At 58.8% G+C, this 19,520-nt stretch overlaps 1 protein-coding gene across 32 annotated transcripts in view; it reads right to left on the reverse strand.

The window, feature by feature from the left end:
- The window catches only part of PTPRF (protein tyrosine phosphatase receptor type F), an 86,781-nt gene that overhangs the window by 6,416 nt on the left and 60,845 nt on the right, over positions 1 to 19,520 (reverse strand). For 5 of the 32 annotated variants that reach the window (XM_070609877.1, XM_070609875.1, XM_070609881.1 and 2 more), the window contains 11 exons: positions 18,481 to 18,786; positions 17,635 to 17,828; positions 12,914 to 13,031; positions 12,256 to 12,834; positions 11,508 to 11,605; positions 11,070 to 11,323; positions 10,892 to 10,985; positions 10,102 to 10,317; positions 9,637 to 9,791; positions 6,926 to 7,041; positions 2,262 to 2,359 (listed from right to left, as the gene is read on the reverse strand). In XM_070609877.1, coding sequence (XP_070465978.1) covers positions 2,262 to 2,359; positions 6,926 to 7,041; positions 9,637 to 9,791; positions 10,102 to 10,317; positions 10,892 to 10,985; positions 11,070 to 11,323; positions 11,508 to 11,605; positions 12,256 to 12,834; positions 12,914 to 13,031; positions 17,635 to 17,828; positions 18,481 to 18,786 — 2,228 coding nt within the window. Of the gene's footprint in view, positions 1 to 2,261; positions 2,360 to 3,183; positions 3,217 to 6,925; positions 7,042 to 9,636; positions 9,792 to 10,101; positions 10,318 to 10,891; positions 10,986 to 11,069; positions 11,324 to 11,507; positions 11,606 to 12,255; positions 12,835 to 12,913; positions 13,032 to 14,408; positions 14,436 to 17,634; positions 17,829 to 18,480; positions 18,787 to 19,520 lie in introns of all 32 variants that reach the window. The other 27 variants (XM_070609871.1, XM_070609870.1, XM_070609883.1 and 24 more) reach the window with 15 other exon arrangements.

Here is a 19,520-nt window from a genome sequence, read left to right on the forward strand (position 1 = left end):
CTCATTAGCTCGCAGGATATCACACCCATACGCCGGAGTTGCCCATAACCCCAGCTGCAGCCCAGGGTCTCCTCTGAGGCCTGGTCTGTAGAGCCAGCAGCCCCCTGGACATCCCCACCTGGAGGTCCCATAGGTCCTTCAATCTCAACTCTTGCCAAGCTGAGTTCCTCAGCTTCCCCTCCAAACTTGGCTCTGCTGCTGGGACTCCATCTTGGCGAAAGGCACCGTGACTCATTTACCCCAAACCCCAGCCAGAACCTGGAAGTCATCCTCACAACCCCTCTGTGCCTGTCCCATCAGTCACCACGTGCCAGTTCCCCCACCTCCCCCCACCGGCTCTAACTTGCTGCCACTGGCCTCGGCCAAGCCACCCCAACTCAGACGTGTGCATCTCCCTGCCTTTCCACTTCTGCCCCACTCCGCCCCACTCTGCCCCGCAGCCAGCACAATCCTCATGAAATGTAGATGTCATTATCAATTTCCTGCTTTGGCGCCCCCCAGGGCTCCTCATCATCTCTGATGATAAGAAGGACAACAGCTGAGTCTTGGCGAGAACTTACCATGCACTTGGCACTGTTCTAGGCACCCTGCATGTGCTCCCTCATCTAATCCTCCTGTGAAACAGGTCCCGGCACCACCCTCCTTTTACAGATGGATATAGTCCAAAGTTCTCAGCAGAGCACAGGACATCCTCCAAGTTCTGGTGCCAGCCTGCTGGTCTCCACACCACAGCACACACTGCTTCTGTGAGACCCCCAGCACACCCCACCCCTCAGCCTGCTTCAATGCTGTCAGCCTACCTTGTCCCACACGTCTGTCCGAGTCATACTTGGGCAGACTGTCATGTTCAAGGTTGATGCGTTAATGACTGACTGCACTCGTCTCCCCACTGCCTGAGCTCCCCGAGGGCATTTGTCTCCACATCCCCGGCACCCCACACAGGGAGTGACACACGGTAAGTGCTCCACAATGCGTGATGAATGAATGACTGATGGTTAAAGATCACAGAGCTACAGGATCCTGGCTGAGGGAAAGCCTATGGCAGGCTGGGGTGGCCAGAGAAGGCTTCCTGGAGGAGGAGTGTCTTGTAAGGAAAGCTCAGACGGGAGGGGAGAAGCAGGCAGAAGGTGGAAGGGGGAATGCTGTGAACCCAGACAGGGAGGCCCAGAGCCTCATCAGAAGGAAGGGCAGGTGTGGGACATGGGACTGGATGAGTGCGGGCAGAAGACCATGGAAAGCATTCCCTGCCAGATAAAGACTTGAAGGCAGGGAGCCCGACTCACCAGCTCCACTACCCTTGCAGCACGGCCTTATGCAAAGCAGGGCCCCAGCAGGCGCTCTGCAGGCAAGAGACGGCACACTCCCCTCGCATCAGACATGTTCGTCAGTGTGCCTGCCAGGCTCAATTTCCTCTACAGAAACCTGGCCCACAGCCCCTGGAAGGGGAATCACACCCCAGGACGCCACGCACAGCTGAAGGTGGACATCTGACTAGAAGGGGAGCAAGCTCCCAGGCTGCGCTAAGCCAGCCCATCAACCACCTATCCATCCATCACTGATCGAGGGTGAAACCTGTGCTGGGCCTGCACCAGGAGCTGGGCAAGCCCTCAGATCCCAGGCCAAGGGAGCAGCGCTCTGAAGTCTGAGCCACTGGCAAGCAGGAGTCAAGGGCAGAGTGAAGTGAGCACATGGGAGGCCCCGAGCAAGGGATCTGTGCAGCCTGAGCAGCAGGCCTCCAGTCCCTGCCTCCCTGTCTCTGTGATCTGCACCGTCTGAGCACACCCGGGGCAGGGCACCGGCTGTCAGGAGGCATGGGTTTGAATCCTGGCTCCACTGCTCATCAGCTGTTTGACCATGGCAAAGTCACTTCCCCTCTCTGAGCCTCAGCTTCCTCATCTGTAAGATGGGATAGTAACAGTACCCATTTCACAGGGGAGAGGACTGAAGGAGATGATGCACACAAAGTACCTAGCCCAGTGCTGGCCTGCAGTAAGCTCTTGAAAAACGTCAGCTGTTATTATTATCTGTGTGTGTGTGTGTACGTGACCTTCTGTCTGCCTCTGTTAGCATCTGGGCATGTGTGTGGGTGTCCAGACTTGGGGTACCTAAAAGGGCCTCAGCCAGGCGCCACTGCTGAGCCCTCCAACCTGTGCTGTGGGGAAGCCTGGAGCCCCACATCTCTAGCTGGGGCCTGAGGCGGGACAGGAGCTGGCATGGTGCTAAGCCAGGGGCAGACACACGGTGGCAGGTGGGCATCTCACCTCATACTCCTGGGAGAACTTGAGGCCGTCGTTGGCTTTGAGGCGCTCAATGTTGTCCGCCAGGTCAGTGATTGGGATAGGAGGGTGGTCTCGCATACCTGGGGAAGGGGGCACACAGAGGCAGAGTTAGCATGAGGCCTGAGCAGGGTGGTGGAGACAGCCCCAATGCATGTATGTGCACATGTGAACATGTGTGACCATGGAGCACCGGGCACTGGTGGCATGGAGACAGCGGCACATGCGGCGACAGGGATGGCGGAGCACACAGCGGCTGGAGGGTGACAGAGGAGAGAGAGGGAAGTGTGTGTGCTGTGAGGACATGTGAGCGTGTCCGTGTGACACGGCGCTGAGTGGGGGCACCAGGGCCCCACCTGGAGGGTTCTCAAGAGGGATGAGAGGCTTCCTCCCTCCCAGGCCAGATGGCTGACAGGATGGGGCTGTGGGCTTCTTCACCCGGAACACCTGCCCCATAGGCCCTGCCTGTGGACTGCCCTCCTGCCCCTCACTGGCGCCAGTCACCATGGGAGACTCAGTGACATCACTGTCCCTGCATGGAGCGTGTAGATGGAGTGGTCACGAAATACGGAGACACGGCAGAGTGACATGGAAGAACACAGAGAGAGAAGCAGAGACGAGGAGGGAGATGTGGAGACAGGAAGACAAGGAGACAGGGAGGGAACCCAGAACGGGTCAGACTGAGACTGGAGGCGAGAGAGGGAGAGACACAGAGACGGGGCCAGTGGGAGAAAAAGCAGAACAGAAGCAAGTTGGGAAGAGGGGAGGATGGAGGGGGAAGAAGATGAGGAGAAGAAAGGGGAGGGAAGAATCTAAGGAAGAAGGGAGGTGATGGGGTGAGAAAAAGTAGAGGAAACAGACACAGAAGCCAGAGTAGCCCCCAAACATGGGAACTTGGAAAACTAACTTGAGATATTCGGGCAACTGGGGACACTGGAACCTGCAGAGAAAAAAGACAAAAAACAACGGGGCAGGAGAGGAAGGCCCGTTAACCTTCTCGGGTTATGTCACTGTCAGACACGGTGAGGGGCTGAGGGGGCAGAGGGAGCTGGGGGGTGGGGATGAGGGGGTGGTGAGGGGTCTTGGGCTGTGGGGCAAGTCCCACCATAGCTCCCACCCAGAGCCCAGCGCTCCCAACCCTTGGGGGCCTGGGCAGGCCTCTCTTCATGACTAAATTCTAGGTCCAAATCAATCCTCATCCCCTCTGGTATCAAAATTGACCTTGACCTTGTCTATTTTTGGATGATCTGGCAAAAGGAAAGTGTGCTCTTACATGGAGAGAGGAGGCACGTACAGTGAAAAACAAGAGTGCACCAGGATAGGCACATGATGACTGTATTACTCTTTCTGCTTTTCTGTGGGTTTGAAAAACTTTCAGAATAAAAATTCAATTATAGGAGAAAAAAAAATTTACTGAACTAAAAAAACACGAAGAAAACCCTCCACCGTGGAGAGTGCTGCTTGCCCCCGTTGTGCTGCTCTCTCGTCCCTGGTTCACTCAATGCACCGAGTACAGCTGGCACCCCGGGTGCCGCCTGCCCATGTCCAGAGGGAAGCCTCCCCCAGCCAGGAGCCTCGGTTCCTTGACATCTCCGCACCTCTGGTGACCCTCACGGTGCCACTTTCACAGCCTTTAACACACCGCGGACTTCCTGTTCTTCATCCTTCCTTGTCCTCTCGGATCCCTGCCAGGATCCCTGCCATTTCCCTCGGGCCCCTGCAGCCCCAGGGCTCTGGATCACCCCTGAGCCCTCATGCTACTCAGCAATCTTCCTGGGCCATCTGCTCAGCGCCCACACCCAGGCTACCATATCGGCTCGTGATCTTGCTCCAAACACTTTCCTCTCATCTCAGAGAAAACAGGCCACCAGCCAGCAACGTGTTACATCAACTTCACAGCTTCCCATTGTCTCCTGGCCCAGAGCTCAGAGAGGCATCCCCACCCCCTGCCCCCAGGCTAAGTCACACCCCCACACTCAGGGCTCTGGAGCCAGCCTTCCAGGTTCTCCTCCCACAGGCCAGCACCCCGACGCCTGCATCTTAAATGCTCACTCAAATGACCGCTGTCCACAAACAATTTCCATATTGGAAGAAAGAAAATCCTTTTTCCATCCCACACCCCTCTCTCCTCTCTCTGTGGTCCTGCCCATCCGATTCTTCACCTGCGGCCTCTGAAACAGGCTTCTTTCTCCACTTGCTCATTCCCCACTCACTGCTGCTCAACCCACTGAAACTCAGCCACTACGCTCTCTCCAGGGTCCCAACTGCTGAGGCCAATGGTCCTCCTGCTCTTGTAAATCCCCAAATCCCCCTCACGCACAGCCCTCCCGCCAGGCTTCAGGGACGCTACGCTCCTGCTCTCTCTGGCTGCCCCTTCATAATCCTCCTGGCTACTCTGCATTCATCCTTCCTCAATGTTTCACCTCTTTCTCTGGCTGCTCCTCCCCCCTTCTCTTTTCCTTCTCCTCCTCTCCCGGGAGAGCCCACCTGTTCTCAGGCTGGAACCACCGCGTGCTCTTCGGCACCTCCCACGCCCATGGTTTCAGCCCAGGTGTCAGCACAGAGGTCCAGACCCACAGACGCGGCTGCTGCCTGCATCCGTCCTCCCGAGATCCACTTCCTCACCCATGTGGAATCAAGCACAAGCCTGGCTGCCCATGCCCCCTTCATGCTTCCTGAGTCTGCCCTTCCCTCCAACCCCCACGGCCACCCCCCATGTCCTCAGCACCCTCACTTTCTTGGTGGCCTTCTAAACAGTCTCCCTTCCCACCTTCTCCCCCTCCAATCTGTCTCCACACAGCAGCCAGAGAGGTATTTCTAAAGCACAATTCTGACCCTGTCGCTCCCCTGCTGAAAACCTTTAATGCCTCCCTGGCACTCTCAAGGTGAAGACCCAACCCCTGGTGCTCTGTGACTGGACCCCTGCCTAACCCTACAGTCTCATCTCGGAGCTCTCAAGACCCCCAACTTCAATGCCACGCAACACTCAATGCCCCTGAGCCACTTCTGAGCGTGCCGTTTCCAGCGAAGGGAGCGCCGTCCCACCCCCTCTTTGTTGGACTAATGAATGCTCTGGAGTTAGTCCAGAGGCGCTTGGCACCCCCTCAGAGGAGGCTGCTCTGCCCTCCAGGCCCCCAGCATCCTGGAGCTTTGGTTCCTCACAGATACGATCATGCCAGGCTGCAACGGCCTGTAGGTCTGCCCGGCTCTCTCTCAGGACGTGGACCCTTGGAACTCAGTCACCATGCTGTGAGGGAGCCCAGGCCACACGAAGAGGCCTCACGGGCTTGTCACAGCTGAAAACCCAGGCAGGCTCATAGCTGACTCTAGCACCAACCACCAGACATGTGGATGATTGACTCTTCAGAATTCAGAGATTGACTAACTTTTCTATAAAAGGTCAGGAAGTAATTATTTTTGGCTTTGTGGACATAGGTATCTATTGCACCTACTTAAGCCTGCCTTCGTAGTGTGAAAGTAGCCATGGACAATATATAAATGAATGGGCATGGCTGTGTTCCAATAAAATTCTATTTTTAAAAATATGTGGTGGGCCGTACCTGGCCACGGGCCATAGTTTGCTGACCCCTGCTTTAAATGATTCTAACTCCCAACCTTCAAGTCCTCCGGTTGAGGGCCCAGACGGTCTGGAATAGAGACAAGCTATTCCTGCTGTGTTCCTGTCTGAATTTCTGACTCACAAAAACTGTGAGCGATAATACATTAATTATTGTTGTTTTAAGTCATTAAGTTTGGGGGTAATTTAATATGCAGTAATAACTAGCTCATATAGACACAAACCCTGTGTGTGTGCGTTAGTTCACTCATTCATTCCGCTGTCTGTGTGTTCATTTCACAGGCATTCAACAAGAATCCACCATGTGCACAATCGAAGGGATGGCGGATGAACAAGGCAGAGCTCCTGGCTCCACAGAGCTCGGATTGTCACCGAGGCAATTCTAGCCCAGGAGGAGAGGTGTCATGATGGAAGGAGCAGAAGCTCTGGGAGCTGAGAAAGGACCCCCAGACCTGTGTGGGGGCTGGGGCGGCCTGAGAGGCTGTCCCCCAGGAGAGAGGTCTGAGCTCTGTCGGCTGGGGCACAGGGAATGAGTGACACTTCAGGTAGAAGGGAGAGCCAGATGGCCACATGAGAGTGGCTGGGGAAGGAAGGGCAGGCGCTAAGCCCTGTGTGGGGGCCCTGAGCTTGCATGGTAAGTTTGGGGCCAGCATCCAACACAGGTCAGATGCGGCACCCCACCCCACCATAAGTGTCTAATGTGGTGTTTCCCACCAACACACCCCTCTTTCACGTGGAGAGGCCAGAGGGCAGGCACAGACGCTAACCACCCTGTGGCTGGGACGTGGGCTCTGTGAGGGTCTTTAGCATGTATTTGGAGGCCTTGACCAAAGACGAGTCAGAGGCTAAGAACTGGGCCTCCTCTGAGAGGCTCTCGGGCCCTGGGGCACCTGTCCAGCTGTGGGATCCAAGGGCTCCTCAGTCACTTCAGGCAAGTGGATGGGTACAGGGAGGAGGGCAAAAAGGAGGACCAGGAACAGGAAATGGGGGCATGAGGCCAGGTCCCTCAGTGGAGACCCCAGGGACCTGCGGGCTGGGGCTGGGGGCAGGTGGTCTGGGGGAGCAGCCCTACCTGGGGTCTGGTAGTTGAGCCTCCTCATCTCCACAGGGTCAGAGGAGTGCGCCAGCAAGGAGTCCTTCAGCCCAACTGACTGCTCATCCTTGGACGACGGAGAATGGGTCCTTTTCCTGAAGAGGCAGAAGGATGGTTGGTGAGAACCCAAGGTCCAGATGGAGAACAGGGTCACACGGTGTGGCCAGCTGCCACAGAGCCCTTGTGTCCACGGCTCTGTCCCCCCTAACGCCCCACCTCATCCTGGGGGTCTCTGAGCATGGAGGAGCCAGGGGCAGAGCAGCTTCAAGATGTAAAACACAGGGTGTCGGGGGGAGACAGCAGGAGTGGGGAGTGGACAGAGGGCCAGTACGGTGAGGGAGGAAGGGGTCGCGGAGGCTGGTGGCTCCTCCCAATAGAGGGCACTGCTGGGCAGTGGCTGCTATCCCCAAGGCAGCAGGAGCCACCAGGAATAAACATGCAAACGACACATAAGATACGCCAACATCACAGAGATCTAGGCCCCAGCCATGCGGCTCTGGGTATCGGTCAATGCCCAGAGCAGCAGGGGAGGGACGGGGAAGGTGTCACCCGAGCCAGGCAGAGTCCTCTCTCGCTGGCCTCTGCTCGCCTGTCTACAAGGACAGGGTCAGAGACAGACCACGGGGTCCAGCTGCTGACAAGTATCCAGGGGCCGCTTCTGCTGGGCGGACATGGGTGTGTTTGGGGAGGAAGAAGCTGTGTGAGTGTGCCTGAGTGTGTAGCAGCACACACTTCCCTGCTGCCTGGCTGCCTGGCAGCTGGTGCTCTTTGCACGTACAAAATGCTGTCTCCTGCAGCACTCAGGTAATCTCAGAGCTGGGAGCCGGTGGAAGGCTCTGGTGAGCTCAGAGTCAGCCTGTGCACGCAGGGGAAGCATCGGAAGTTTGCACTGTGCCTGCGCCCTGGAGCAGGGCATCCCTGGTGCAGGTACAAGTCCAGAGAGGGACAGAGCCCGCCCCAGAGCCTGCTGAGCAGACTGGACAGCCACAGGCCAGGAGGCTTCCGGTCAAAGCACCGCCCCTCCCTACTGGGCCCGCACTGTGCACAGGGATAGGAAGTGAAGGAAGAGGCGTGTGAAGAGAGAAGGAAGGACTCGTACCTTTCTTGTTTACTAGGTCCCGAGAGACAGGCAAGGACAGAAGAAAGGAACGGTCACTGTTTCCGCCAAGCACTCAGGCCCTCTCGTGACATGGGGGACACTGCGGGACCTATCTACGGTACCCACATGGCATCCACAGGGAGGAGAAGCCTCTCCTGCAGACGCCAGGACCCAGATGGGAGTGGGAAAGAGAATGAGTGCGTGTGGGGGACACCCCTCAGGTTCCCCACCCACAGGTCTCCGTGGCCTGGACAAGGAGAGCCTGTCTCCACTCACCCTGGGAGGAAGGAGTCACTGGGTCCAGGTCAGGGGTCAGGAGTCGGGGCAGGGGAGAGATGGGGCACAGAGCATGAAATCATACATGGAGACGTGCTCAGACATTCGGAGCAGCACACATTCACTGACAAGCATTCACTGACATGTCTTGTGGGCTCGGCCTCGTGCTGGGTGCCCAGCGATGTGCCCAGTGAAGCATCACTGGGGCAGATGGGGGACAGTGTGGGGAAGAGGTGGGGGTCCAGAGAGCCTCGTGGGCACCAGAGCCTGGAAGGGAGCCTTGAAGGATGAAACGGCAGTTGCTGGGTGGGCAACGAGCAGCAAAGCTGCAGAGTGGAGGGCACCGCTCCAGCCGGCGGAGGAGCTGCATTAGTTCAGTTGACGATGTCGGGAGTGGGGCAGGGACCAGGCTGGCCAGGCGTTTGACTGTCAAGTTACAGAGGTCAGGCTTTATCTTGTGAGCCACTAAAAAGTGTTATACCAAGGGTGAGAAAGTTAAATCTTCGGAAATACTTTTCAGGCTGGGAGGTAGTTGCATAGGAAGGGGAGAGGCCAAGAGCAGGTGGCTGCAACTACCTGGGGGAGAGAACTGAGAAGCGCTGTGTGCCAGGGCCCCGGCGACGCCTGCATGTGCATTATCTTCGGGGAGCCCACAGTGGGGGGGAAGAGGAGCAGATCCAGCAACATTCGGGATAGGACTCACGGGAGACTGAGAGGAGTGAGAGGGAGGAGGAGGGGTGACAGTGATACCCAGGTTTCCAGTTGGCAAACAAGGTGGATGGCCCCGTCCCTTGCAATGAGACCGGGGAGGGGGGTTGTGGGAAAGGTTCAAGACACACTGAGTCTGGGGCAGCTGTGGATGCTGCAGTCACAGCAGGCACTCCTTAAATGACTGCCAGATGAAGGTCTGTGGGCCTGTAGCTCGGAGTGGAACTCTCTAGGCCGAGGCAGGAGAGCCAGGCTGAGGAAGGTCTAGGAAAGGTGGCAGAGGAAGTGCTGATGGTAGGAGACCAGGGGAAGGCAGTGTCTTGAAGCTGAGAGACAGACACACATCCACCGAAACACAGAGACAGATGGACAGACGTGCCCGGGCATGCATGTGAACCAGACCTCTGTGAAGCTTCGGCTGCTCATCACACTAGGCTAATACACACACACGTGCACACATACTGCTTCTGCTCTTCCTGGCTTCCCACAGAGCCCAGGGTTGCAGGCCACGGTGGCTGCCCCGTGCCCACGTGTACCACGTCCAGGGAGGGCCTGAGAGTCCAGGGGCAGGTAGCCGTCCCCCCAGAGCCCTGAACGCAGCACTCACCTCTTGAACAGGAGAATGGCGATGACAATGAGGATGATGAGGATGACCGCCAGGACGGGGCCCGTCACCCACAGCATCTCTGGCTCCTCCTGCTGCTGGGCTGGTGTCACCTGGACCACGATCTCATCAGAGTAGGGGCTGGAGGCATAGCGCTTCTGTGGCCCAGTGGAGGAACAGCACGGGCAGTGAGCTGGGTGTGAGATCCCCCACCCTCTGCCCACCAAACCTGGAGGAAGGGCTCTGGAGGCGGGTTATGCTGGGCTGGCTGGGCCTGGTCTCCTGGACCCTAAGAGGCTGACCTGAACCGGGTCAGCTGACTGGGTTCTAAGAACTGGTGTCTTGAGATCTCTAGTGCAGGTCTGGGATCTCTGGGGCTGCCCTGGGCCTGGGATCTCATGGTATTTGAAACTGGCCTAGTCTCAGGTTGGGCCTGGGGTGCTGAGAGCCCAGGCGGCTCAAGCAAACCTGGTCCACGGGCTCCTTCAGGGAGGCGAGCACGAAGCACTGGTAGCTCAGGTCTGGAGACAAGGGCCGGTTATAGAAGCCCTGGTAGGTCTTCTTGTCCCCCAGGGTGAAGGTCTCAGGGAGCACGTCCACCTGAGCAGCCACGTAGGGCTTCAGCCGCTCTGCCTGCCGCCGCCGGCGCCGCTCCCCAACGCCCTGCTCGATGGCCTCTAGAAGCTGACAGAGCAGATGTGGGAGTCACGCCGGGCCTCGGAGCATGCAACCCTGGGCCGAGATGAGGCTCACCTTCTGTGTGAGGGGCCTGAGCTGGGCTTGACCTCTGTACCCACAGAATGACACCGGACACCAGGCACAGCAATGCCACTCCTCCCTGCCAACCCAGTAGGAACAGGAGCCTGGGGACCTGCCCCTCACCCCCACCAGAGAGGGCTGGTTCCGCACCGCTGAGAGAAGAGGATGCAGGATTCCACATGCCCTGGGACTCCACTCCAGCCCTCCGTGGCCTCCAGACCTCGGGACACTCAAGTCCACAGGGCTCAGGAGCCTCTAGACCTGCAGGGACAACTCTGCTTCTTCCTACCCCAGGGGATCCTTGGAACGCCCCCCAGGGGATTCTCTGTAAAGCCTCAGGAGTTCTCTGAAAACTCCCAGGGGGCCACCTCAGAGTCCCTCTCCTCAGAGAGGGGCAGGCTGCCAGCCAGAGCAATTCTAATTTGGGAGAGTCACTGGGGCCACAGCCAACCAGTGCAATGGGCTGTCATTAGTGCCGCCCCATCCCTTCCCCAGGCACCTCGTCCAGCTCCAGCTCCTCAGGGGTGCTCCATCGCGGGGCCAGCATGCTCCCGCCCACACGGTCAATGGGCACCACCACGATGTAGAACCACCTGGGCAGGTAGAGTGGGAATCAGCTGTCACCGCCATGCTCGCGTTGCCAGCCCTGTCCCCATCCCGAGGCCTCGTCTGCACACCTGACGAGCGAGAGGTCCTGCACGTGGGGCATGGAGAGGGTGAAGCGGCCGTCCTCTATGTAGGCAGAGGCAAGCAGCGGCTTGTGTGGCAGAAGGTCAGGGGCTGTGCGGATGGACACCAGGTGCTGCAAGCCCCCCGCACTGCTGCCACGGTTCATCAGCACAAACGAGTACTCTGTGTTCGGCTGCAGGTCTGCGATCAGCTTCCGCATCGAGTGCCCGTCCACCTCCACACTCTGCCCGTTGTACAGAATCTGCAGAGGAGGGGGGCAGGCAGCGCATTTGGGTGAGGTTCCCCATCACGGGCCTGCGGGGCAGAGCACCTGCACACACCTAACCAGGATGCTGCGCCACAAACGCCCACAAATGTGACTGGAATGACGGCCCGCAGCAGGTCCGCATTTGTGCCGGGCTCTGCTGGTCAGGACCCACACCCACCTTGAAGGGGACGGTTGACTTGTAGGAATCAGGGACCTCCCAGCTGAGCAGCACAGACGTCTTCATTGCGGCTGCCACACGGAAGTTCTTGGCAAACACTGCAGAACATAAGCAGGGAGTCAGCTCTGGCTGTGTAACCAGCGTGGGGTGAATGGGCCTGAGGGGCTCCCTGCCAGGAAGAGACACTGGTCGGGGACAGCAGCAGAGGACCAGGCATCCCCACTCCCAGCCTGCTTCAAATCACACACGTTCGGCTCCCAAACCAAGCTCTTCATCACGGTGAGCACCAAGCTGGGGCAGTTGCCACAGGACCCCTGGTCAGGATCTCCCGAAGTGCTTGGGTGCTCGGAGACACCAGGTCAGAGTGCCCAGAGGTCAATGGGACTCGGTCATGAGAAGCATGTGGCTGCACACCAGAGCATGGTGGAGCATGTCCACTAGAGATCAGTGGGTCATGGCCCCAAGAGATTAGTGTTGCACACCTGAGAACGGTGAGGCAGTCAAAAGAGACCAGTGGGTCAAGGTCACGAGAGATTGGAGAGTCACACAGCAGAGATCAGTAGGTCAGACAGCAGAGGTCAGGGGTCGCACACTGAGAACGTGAGACCCATTTGCTAGAGGTTAGTGGTCATGGTCATGAGAGACTGGAGGGTCACACAGCAGAGGCTGGTGGGTCACAGTCGCCATAGATCAGTGGGTCAAGGAGAGCAGAGTTCCCCAGGTGCAGGCACGTGCCCACAGCACACACCTTGCTCCACGGGCATGGTCCGGGACTGGATGCTGGGGCTGAGTGGGCCGGCGCCTTTGCTGGTGCGTGCGCGGACCTTGACATCGTAAGTGGTGTCTGGCTTGAGGCCGGAGAGTGTAAGGTGGGTGTTGGCAGTGACGTTCTGCAGCTCCTGCTGGCTGTTGATGTCACGGTACACCACGGTGTAGTTGGTGATATGCCCGTTCCTCTCTGCTAGCACTGGGGGTTCCCAGGCCAGTTCCGTAGTGGAGATGGTCAGCCCTATCACACGCAGGTTTTGGGGGAAGCCACTGGGCACATCCTCAGGGGTTGTGATCTCCTTCTCGAACTCCTCGCCTAGGCCAGCCCGGTTCTTGGCAGCAAGCCGGAAGATGTAGGTGGCCCCCTTGTGCAGACTGGTGACCGTAAAGTGCTGGTCGTCCTTGCCAAAATCTATGGTGTTGGGCCTTGCCTCGTCGGCCCGGCGGTACTGCAGCCGGTAGCCCAGCAGCTCACCAGGCAGCTCCTTGGGTGGGTGCCACTGGAGCAGAGCGGTGTTCATGGCCGTGGTGCTGACCATCATGGTGGGCCGTCCTGGGACTGAACAACCACGCACCGGGCTCTGGCGCTGCCCTCCTTGCTGTCCCACCCACAGCTCTGTCCCTGACCCCTCACTCACCTGCCCCGGTCGTCGTGACAATTTTGGGTTTGCTGCGGGCACCATCCCCCTTGGTAGTGTAGGCAGCAACAGTAATGGAGTAGGTGGTCTCCGGGGTCAGGCCGCTGATGGTGGTTTCCTAAGGGAGGAGGAGGAGGGGCCCATTCCCATCACAGGAGAGCAAGGAAAGGCCAGACCATGCCAGCCACCTCAGGACCTTAGCTGAGGTGGGAGTCCCCTGGGCACTCAAGGCCAGAGGTCCTGGGATGGGGTGCTGTGCAATGCTGGACTCTGCTGGAGGCAGGGCAGGCAGGTGGGATGTGTGCCCAGGAGGAGCCCGCCCATCCCAGGAGCCGCAGCCCTGGGGCAGGTAGCTCATTCTTCCTTTCAGAGAAGAACAAAGGGCCACACTGTTCCTTCACTCCATTGTACTACGAATGACACCTCGTGAGGTCTGTGCACACATGACACACAGGGCACAGAGCCTCGCACACATGTAGTACCTTGCACAGCTCTTGACGCACATATGCATGCAGCCCATAGCTCCCTCCTGCAGGTGGAGAGCCACCTGCAGGTACTAATGCACATGCGCGCGCGCGCGACACACACACACACACACACACACACACACACACAGAGGACAGTGGAGGCGTGGGCCACCCTGCAGGACCAGGTCAGGACCACATCTGACCCCCATCTAGGTACTGGCTCCATGAACACCTTATGCCTTGCAATGCCTCCTGAGACAGGGAGGAGAGACCAAGAGAACAAGGAACCCCGACCCCGGAGAATGCACTTCCTCATTGTACCCAGTGATGCCTGAGAAATCAGCCAGGGCAGTGTCCCCCAGCCTTGGCAGGCCCTGCCCACGAACCCATCTCTAGCCAAGGCATCATTTCCAGACATGCGGAGAAACACCATGGGAGGCCAAGCCACACCACACAGAGGGAAGAGTGGGAAGAAGGGAGGGGACCACCGTGCAGTGGGAACAGAGCTGTCACCACCAACCCTGGTATCCCTCCAGCTCTGAGCCTCGGGTGGGGCCACTACAGATGCCAACAACCCCTCACAGGCCCCCTCCTGCCCCAGCTGGAGGGTCTCCCAGGGCTGGGGCTCCAGGAAGGCACCAATACTGGAACCTGGCTCCCCAGACTCCCCAACTCCTCTCCCAGCCTGGGCCCAGAAGCAGGTGATTTTTCACTCCAGGGATCAATAAGGCCTAATGATCAGGATTAGATTTAACTCCATCCCTGTCTGGCCAGAGCAGGGGCCAGGCCCTGGTCGATCGTGAACACCGGCTTGAAATTGCTGCTCGACAGGCGAGAAGTAAGGATTAGAGGAAGTGCCAATCGCTGCTCAGCCTTGTGCTCGCGTCTAAATGCCAATTTTCTCCGGATGTGGCTGGTGCCCTGTGGATCTTGGTGGCTCAGGCTAGGAGGAAAGGCGGGGGAGGGGGAGTGTCCCACGAGCCCAGCCTGACCCAGGTCTCGCCCGCGCTCGCACACCTGTTACTTACATAGTCCTCGGACTCCTCTGGCCGCCACTGACCGCGGAGAGAGAGAGAAAGGGAGACAGGAGGTGAAGGACTCTGGCCTAGAGGGGGCCTGGCCGGGAGAAGGCAGATGGAGGGGGCAGGCCTCTGAAGTGCCCATGGGGGTAGCACACCAGGACCACTCCCCATCCGAAGATCCCAGCCCCCGCCTCTCCAAGCCCAAATGTGTATGCCAGGGCTGAGGAGTGCAGGGAGACCTGGAGGGCAGACAGCCCAAAGAGTGGGAGCTCCATGGCACTGAGGGATCAGAGCAAGCCACCTGGAGCTGCTCTGAGGGAAAGGCCACCAGACACGGGGCGTGGGCTCGACAGTTCAGGCAGAGGGAAAACACTGAGGGATGAGCAGGGTGACTGTACACCCTGGTTTGCCTGACAGTCCTGGCCTCTGCTTGCTGTCATGGTATAATTATCCACAATGTCACCTTTCACTCTCAAAAGTATTCCAGTTGGGGTGACAGATTATACAGTTCCCCAGGCAGGAGGGTTGTTCCAGGAACAGCAAGAGCTGCACAGTGGCTGGGGGGCTGGGCGGGCAGGCTGGTCAGCAAGATGATGAAGGTATGAATGCCCCGCTCGGAGCCTGGGCCCTGCCCCACAGGCTCAGGGGAAGCACTCAAACCCCGGTTCCCTTCTGGGGTGCCTGAGGTCTCCTCAAGGTAGGAAGGCCTGTTTCAGGGCTGGCAATGTCGTTATTTCTTGGTACATCATTCTTTAGGCCATGGTGCACATAGGTGTACGAGCTGGATGAGTGGAGGGAGTGAGATCTCCATTCTGTGGCCCTGGGGCACGAGAGGGCTGGGGGCTGGCCAGTGTGCAGCACAGCACAGGGAGATGGACCATGACACCTCCAGGATAGAGGTACCATGGGCTCCTCCGGCCCAACCACCCCCGCAGTGCTGGTCTGGCCTCTGTCCACTGGCCCAAGTTCCTCCTGTTCTGGGAAGCTCTGCTGGAAAGTCCTCGCAAGGACCGTGGGACCGAATATGGGAAGAGGCCATCGACAGGTCCCTACTGGCCATGGCCACTTTCTAGGGTGGGGCTGGGCCCACCTCTGCTCTAGGTTCCTTGCCTGGGGGGAGACCCATGCTGCCCAAGGCAGGCCCGGGCAGGGACGTCCTCACAGACCACCTTTCCTGTGTCGGAGGCAGAGTGAGAAAGAAGAGAAAGAAAGACAAAGTAGGTGCAAAAGGGAGAGAGAGAGGACGGAAGGGAGCAGAGCAAAGGAGCAAAGAGAGAAGAGAATGAGACAGATAAAAGCACCATCTGTGGAGGGAGAGACAGGAACAGAGAAACGAAGTAAAAACAGAGCCCATGAGAAACGGGCAGAACAACACAGGGGGATGGAGTCGAGGCCGTGAGAAAGAGGCAAACCTGAGATGGAGACACACATAAAAAGAGACAGCTCTGGCTACACACTTGCAGGGGGCATGCACTCCATGGTTCTGCCAGAACTGATAGGGCCCTGGGCCGAGCAGATGGTGCTGCTGGGTGAAGAAGGACAGGCTGTGGTGTCCTTGACAGGGCGCTCAGGGGACAGCTGAGCCCTGTGGCCAGCCTAGGGACCAGGCCCCATCTGCTTTCCTGCTGGCTTGGAGCAGAATGACCCAGTCCCAAGGGGGCTGCATGGGCAGGCCCTCCATCTTCAGTTCGTTTCCCTGGAGCCTGGGCTCCTATTTACCCACCATCACGGGATGCCTGAGGCCAAGAAGGCAGCGTCCCGCCTATGGCCCAGCTCCCTCCAAACCACTTGGGACCAGAAGGGGGCACCCTAAGTGGTTTCTCTGGAACCCCTCTGGCTGCAGCTGTGCTGCTGGCCCCCTAGGAAGGGAGGGGCTGAAGGGAGCCCATTCTCGGGATGTTTCTGGGTGGGTGTGTCTGCTGAGGCTCCAGGAGGAACCCTCAACCTGCCCCAGGAATGCAGGCGGGTACACATGCCCGCCGCCTCCACCCTATGCTCTCTCAGCACTGAGCAGGCTGAGAGGAGGAAGAGGGTACCCTCTGGGCAGAAAGGAATTTTGCTGCAGAGGGCTGAGCCCAGCCAGAGGCACAAAGACCCTGTCGCCTATGTGAGGGAGTCCACCCATAAGCACAGCACATAGAACACGAGGTGCGTGCTTGCACCTCGGATCCCAGCCCAGGTAAGGGTGAAAAGCTGGATGAAGAGGGCGTGTGGGTTCTGGAGGGAATCTGGGCTGACTGAGTGCTGCCCCCTATAGATCTCCACCAAGACCCTGATTCTGCACGGGGAGACCTTGAGAGCAGACCACACCAGGTGTTATGACTCTTCGGCAGAGTAATTTGGGAAGGAATTTGCAATTATAGCCCTTTCCCAGGAGTCCAGCGACTTGGCTTCGTATCTAAGCTCAGCCACCCACTTATTGGGAAATTCCGGACCACACGACCTCCGGTACCCCAGGTTCTTCATCTGAATAGCAAACCGGTGCTGGTAATATCCCAGGGACCTCACCCCAAGCTCATAGGCAGAATCATCGTCCTTGGAGGACAGAAGCACACAGAGGGAGACGTGAAGCTGGCTGGCAGGCCCAGACCTTGAGAGTAACATCAGGGGCTGAGCCATCCTCCTGGGGGCCAGGTGCAGAGCAACACCCCAGCTTGTCCCTTCAAAGAACTCTGCGATGGCCAAGGGCCAAGTGAGGGGAAACCACTGCCCAGGAGTGCTCTTCCTGCCTCGGGCTGTGGGAGGAGTGGCTGCCTAGCCCAGCTCTGTCAAGGAAGAAGGCACATCTGGAAAGCCCAGCCTAACTGACAGCAAATGTGCTTCCCGAAAACCACAAAGGAGGGCTTGAGGGAGCTGAAGCCGGGGCTGGGAGTAACAACGGAGGCCTGGGGCTGTGTAGACAGGGCTCCTCACAGCTAGTGCTGGTGGCTGAGCCACAGAGGTGACTGCCAGGCTGTGACTGTCACCAGGGCAGATGGGGCCGGCAGGGCCTGGGTTGGCACGGCTTAGGCAGACTCAAGACAGAGAGAGTGTTCCCAGAACCTGGCCCTAACCGCCTGGTCTCAGGGCCTCCCAAGCCAACATAGTGGGATGTCTCTGTGTTACAGTCCATCCGAGGGCAGGAAGGGGAGGGAAGCAAACCTGGGCTCCAAAGAGGAAGTAGAGCGTGCTGGTCTCACCCACTGTCCCCCCGCAGCACAGCGCCCCCATGCCCGACCTCCCAGTGGCACACCTGGGCCTCGGCCAGCATGACATCCTGGATGATGGGTGGGCCACGGGGTTCACCATTCTCTAGCCGCACATAGGTGACCTGATAGCCGCGGATCTGGCCGTGCTGTTTGCTGGGGACAGGCAGCTTCCAGGAGACGCGCACAGAAGTGGAGTTCAGTGGCTCCACTTCCACCTTCCGCGGTGGCCCGCTGGGCACTGGGGACCAGGGAGAGAAGGAAGTCAGGCCTGGTGGTATGGATCCCATCTCAGGTGGGCACAGCACACTCCAGGACCTTGCCTTTGCCCCCCATTGCCCCAGGAAGGGCCCTGATGTAGTTTGCTTAGATTGTCTCTCCCTGGAGAGGAACATGGAGGGCTCCTTCTGCCTGGCATGCAGAAGAGCCCAGGACTGGCCCTGCCAACCCCTCTGGCCCAGAGCTACCTCACTTGGTGGGGAAGGGAGGGCTGGGGTACCAGGCCTTTGACCATCCCAAAGTCAGCACAACCTGTCCTATCTCCTCTTGGGCCCCCAGATCATGCCAACGTCTAGCTAAGGTGGAATCTCGCTGATTCTATTTTGAGTGTCTCTTGCACCAATCTTTCCAGTCTTGACCTCCCAAACCTTAGGTGGGGTTGTTTCTGTCTTAAGCCTGTTAAGGCTCCATCTGCCTTAGAGACACCTCAAAGGCTGGGATTCGGGTATAAGGGGTCCCACAGCTACATCTCCCCATTTGGGCCATTAAACCTGCACCAGGAAGATGAGTCCTCTGGGCTTATGTATGGGAGGCAAAGGCCCTGGTGTGTGAGGTGGGTGGTGTCTGAGTGAGGTGACTCCCCTCCCACCCCTCCCCTCGGCGCCACCGCCTACCGTCCTCGTCTGTGCGCACCAGCACCGGGCTGCTCTCGGGGCCGGGGCCCACGTCTGTGTGCGCCCGCACCCACACCCGGTATTCCGTCCACTTCTCCAGGCCCACCAGGTCCCAGCTGGAGTGCTCGCGGCTGATGCCGTCCACCACATGCCGCCTGCGGTCCTCGCCGTCCACCGCCTCGTAGGCCACCGAGTACTGGGTGATGACGCCGTTGCGGCTGTCGGCCGGCGGTGGTACCCAACTTACCCGGACCGTGGTGGAGCCCACGCTCACACATGTCACCTTCTGGGGAGGGGCGGAGGGGGCTGGGGAAGACAAATGGGGGGAAGCAGGCAGATGGAGGGTGGGGGTCACAGGCACGGCGACCAGTCACAGAGGCTGGGACACTCACCCAGGCAGGCTGCTCCCCAAGCGCAGAATGGCTATCCCAGGGCCCTCCAGGCAGGCTGCCGCCACTGCCACCAGACAGCCCACCCCCCTGGAACACAGGCTCTTCACACACACACACGGTGTCTCCCACACACGGTCTCTCCCACTCACATATGGTGTCTCTCACACATATGGGGCTCTGACACAGTGCTTCACATATGAGACATGCTGTCTTGCACAAAAGGCACACGGCATCAGATACACACAAGCATGGGGTCACCCCCACCGCCACCCCCTGGTCACACACACACCCACACATGAAGAACCTCTCCAGCTGCTGTGCCCACAGCTCTTCTCTTCTCAGGACAAGTGGCCCCAAAGGCTCTTCCAGCACAAGGCTGCCTTGGCCTGTGCCTGCCTGGACGGAGTGTCTGTGCCTGAGCCTCAGGGAACCACGGAGACTGGAGGCCAGACCTGAAGGAGGCCACTGGCCCTGGGGGTAGTTTGGAGAAAAAGTACCCGAGAGAGGTGCTCTCACTCAACAGGTTTCTTGGGGGTTAAGGGGGTCTGTGCCCACCTTGTTCCCACATCCCCCTATTCCCACTGAGGATTCTGCTGTCATTGCATGGGCTTCCTCACCACCTCAAGGTCTATCGCCACCCCCACCCGG

This window comes from Equus przewalskii, chromosome 2 (assembly GCF_037783145.1).
Source record: "Equus przewalskii isolate Varuska chromosome 2, EquPr2, whole genome shotgun sequence".
Classification (NCBI taxonomy): Eukaryota; Metazoa; Chordata; class Mammalia; order Perissodactyla; family Equidae; genus Equus; species Equus przewalskii.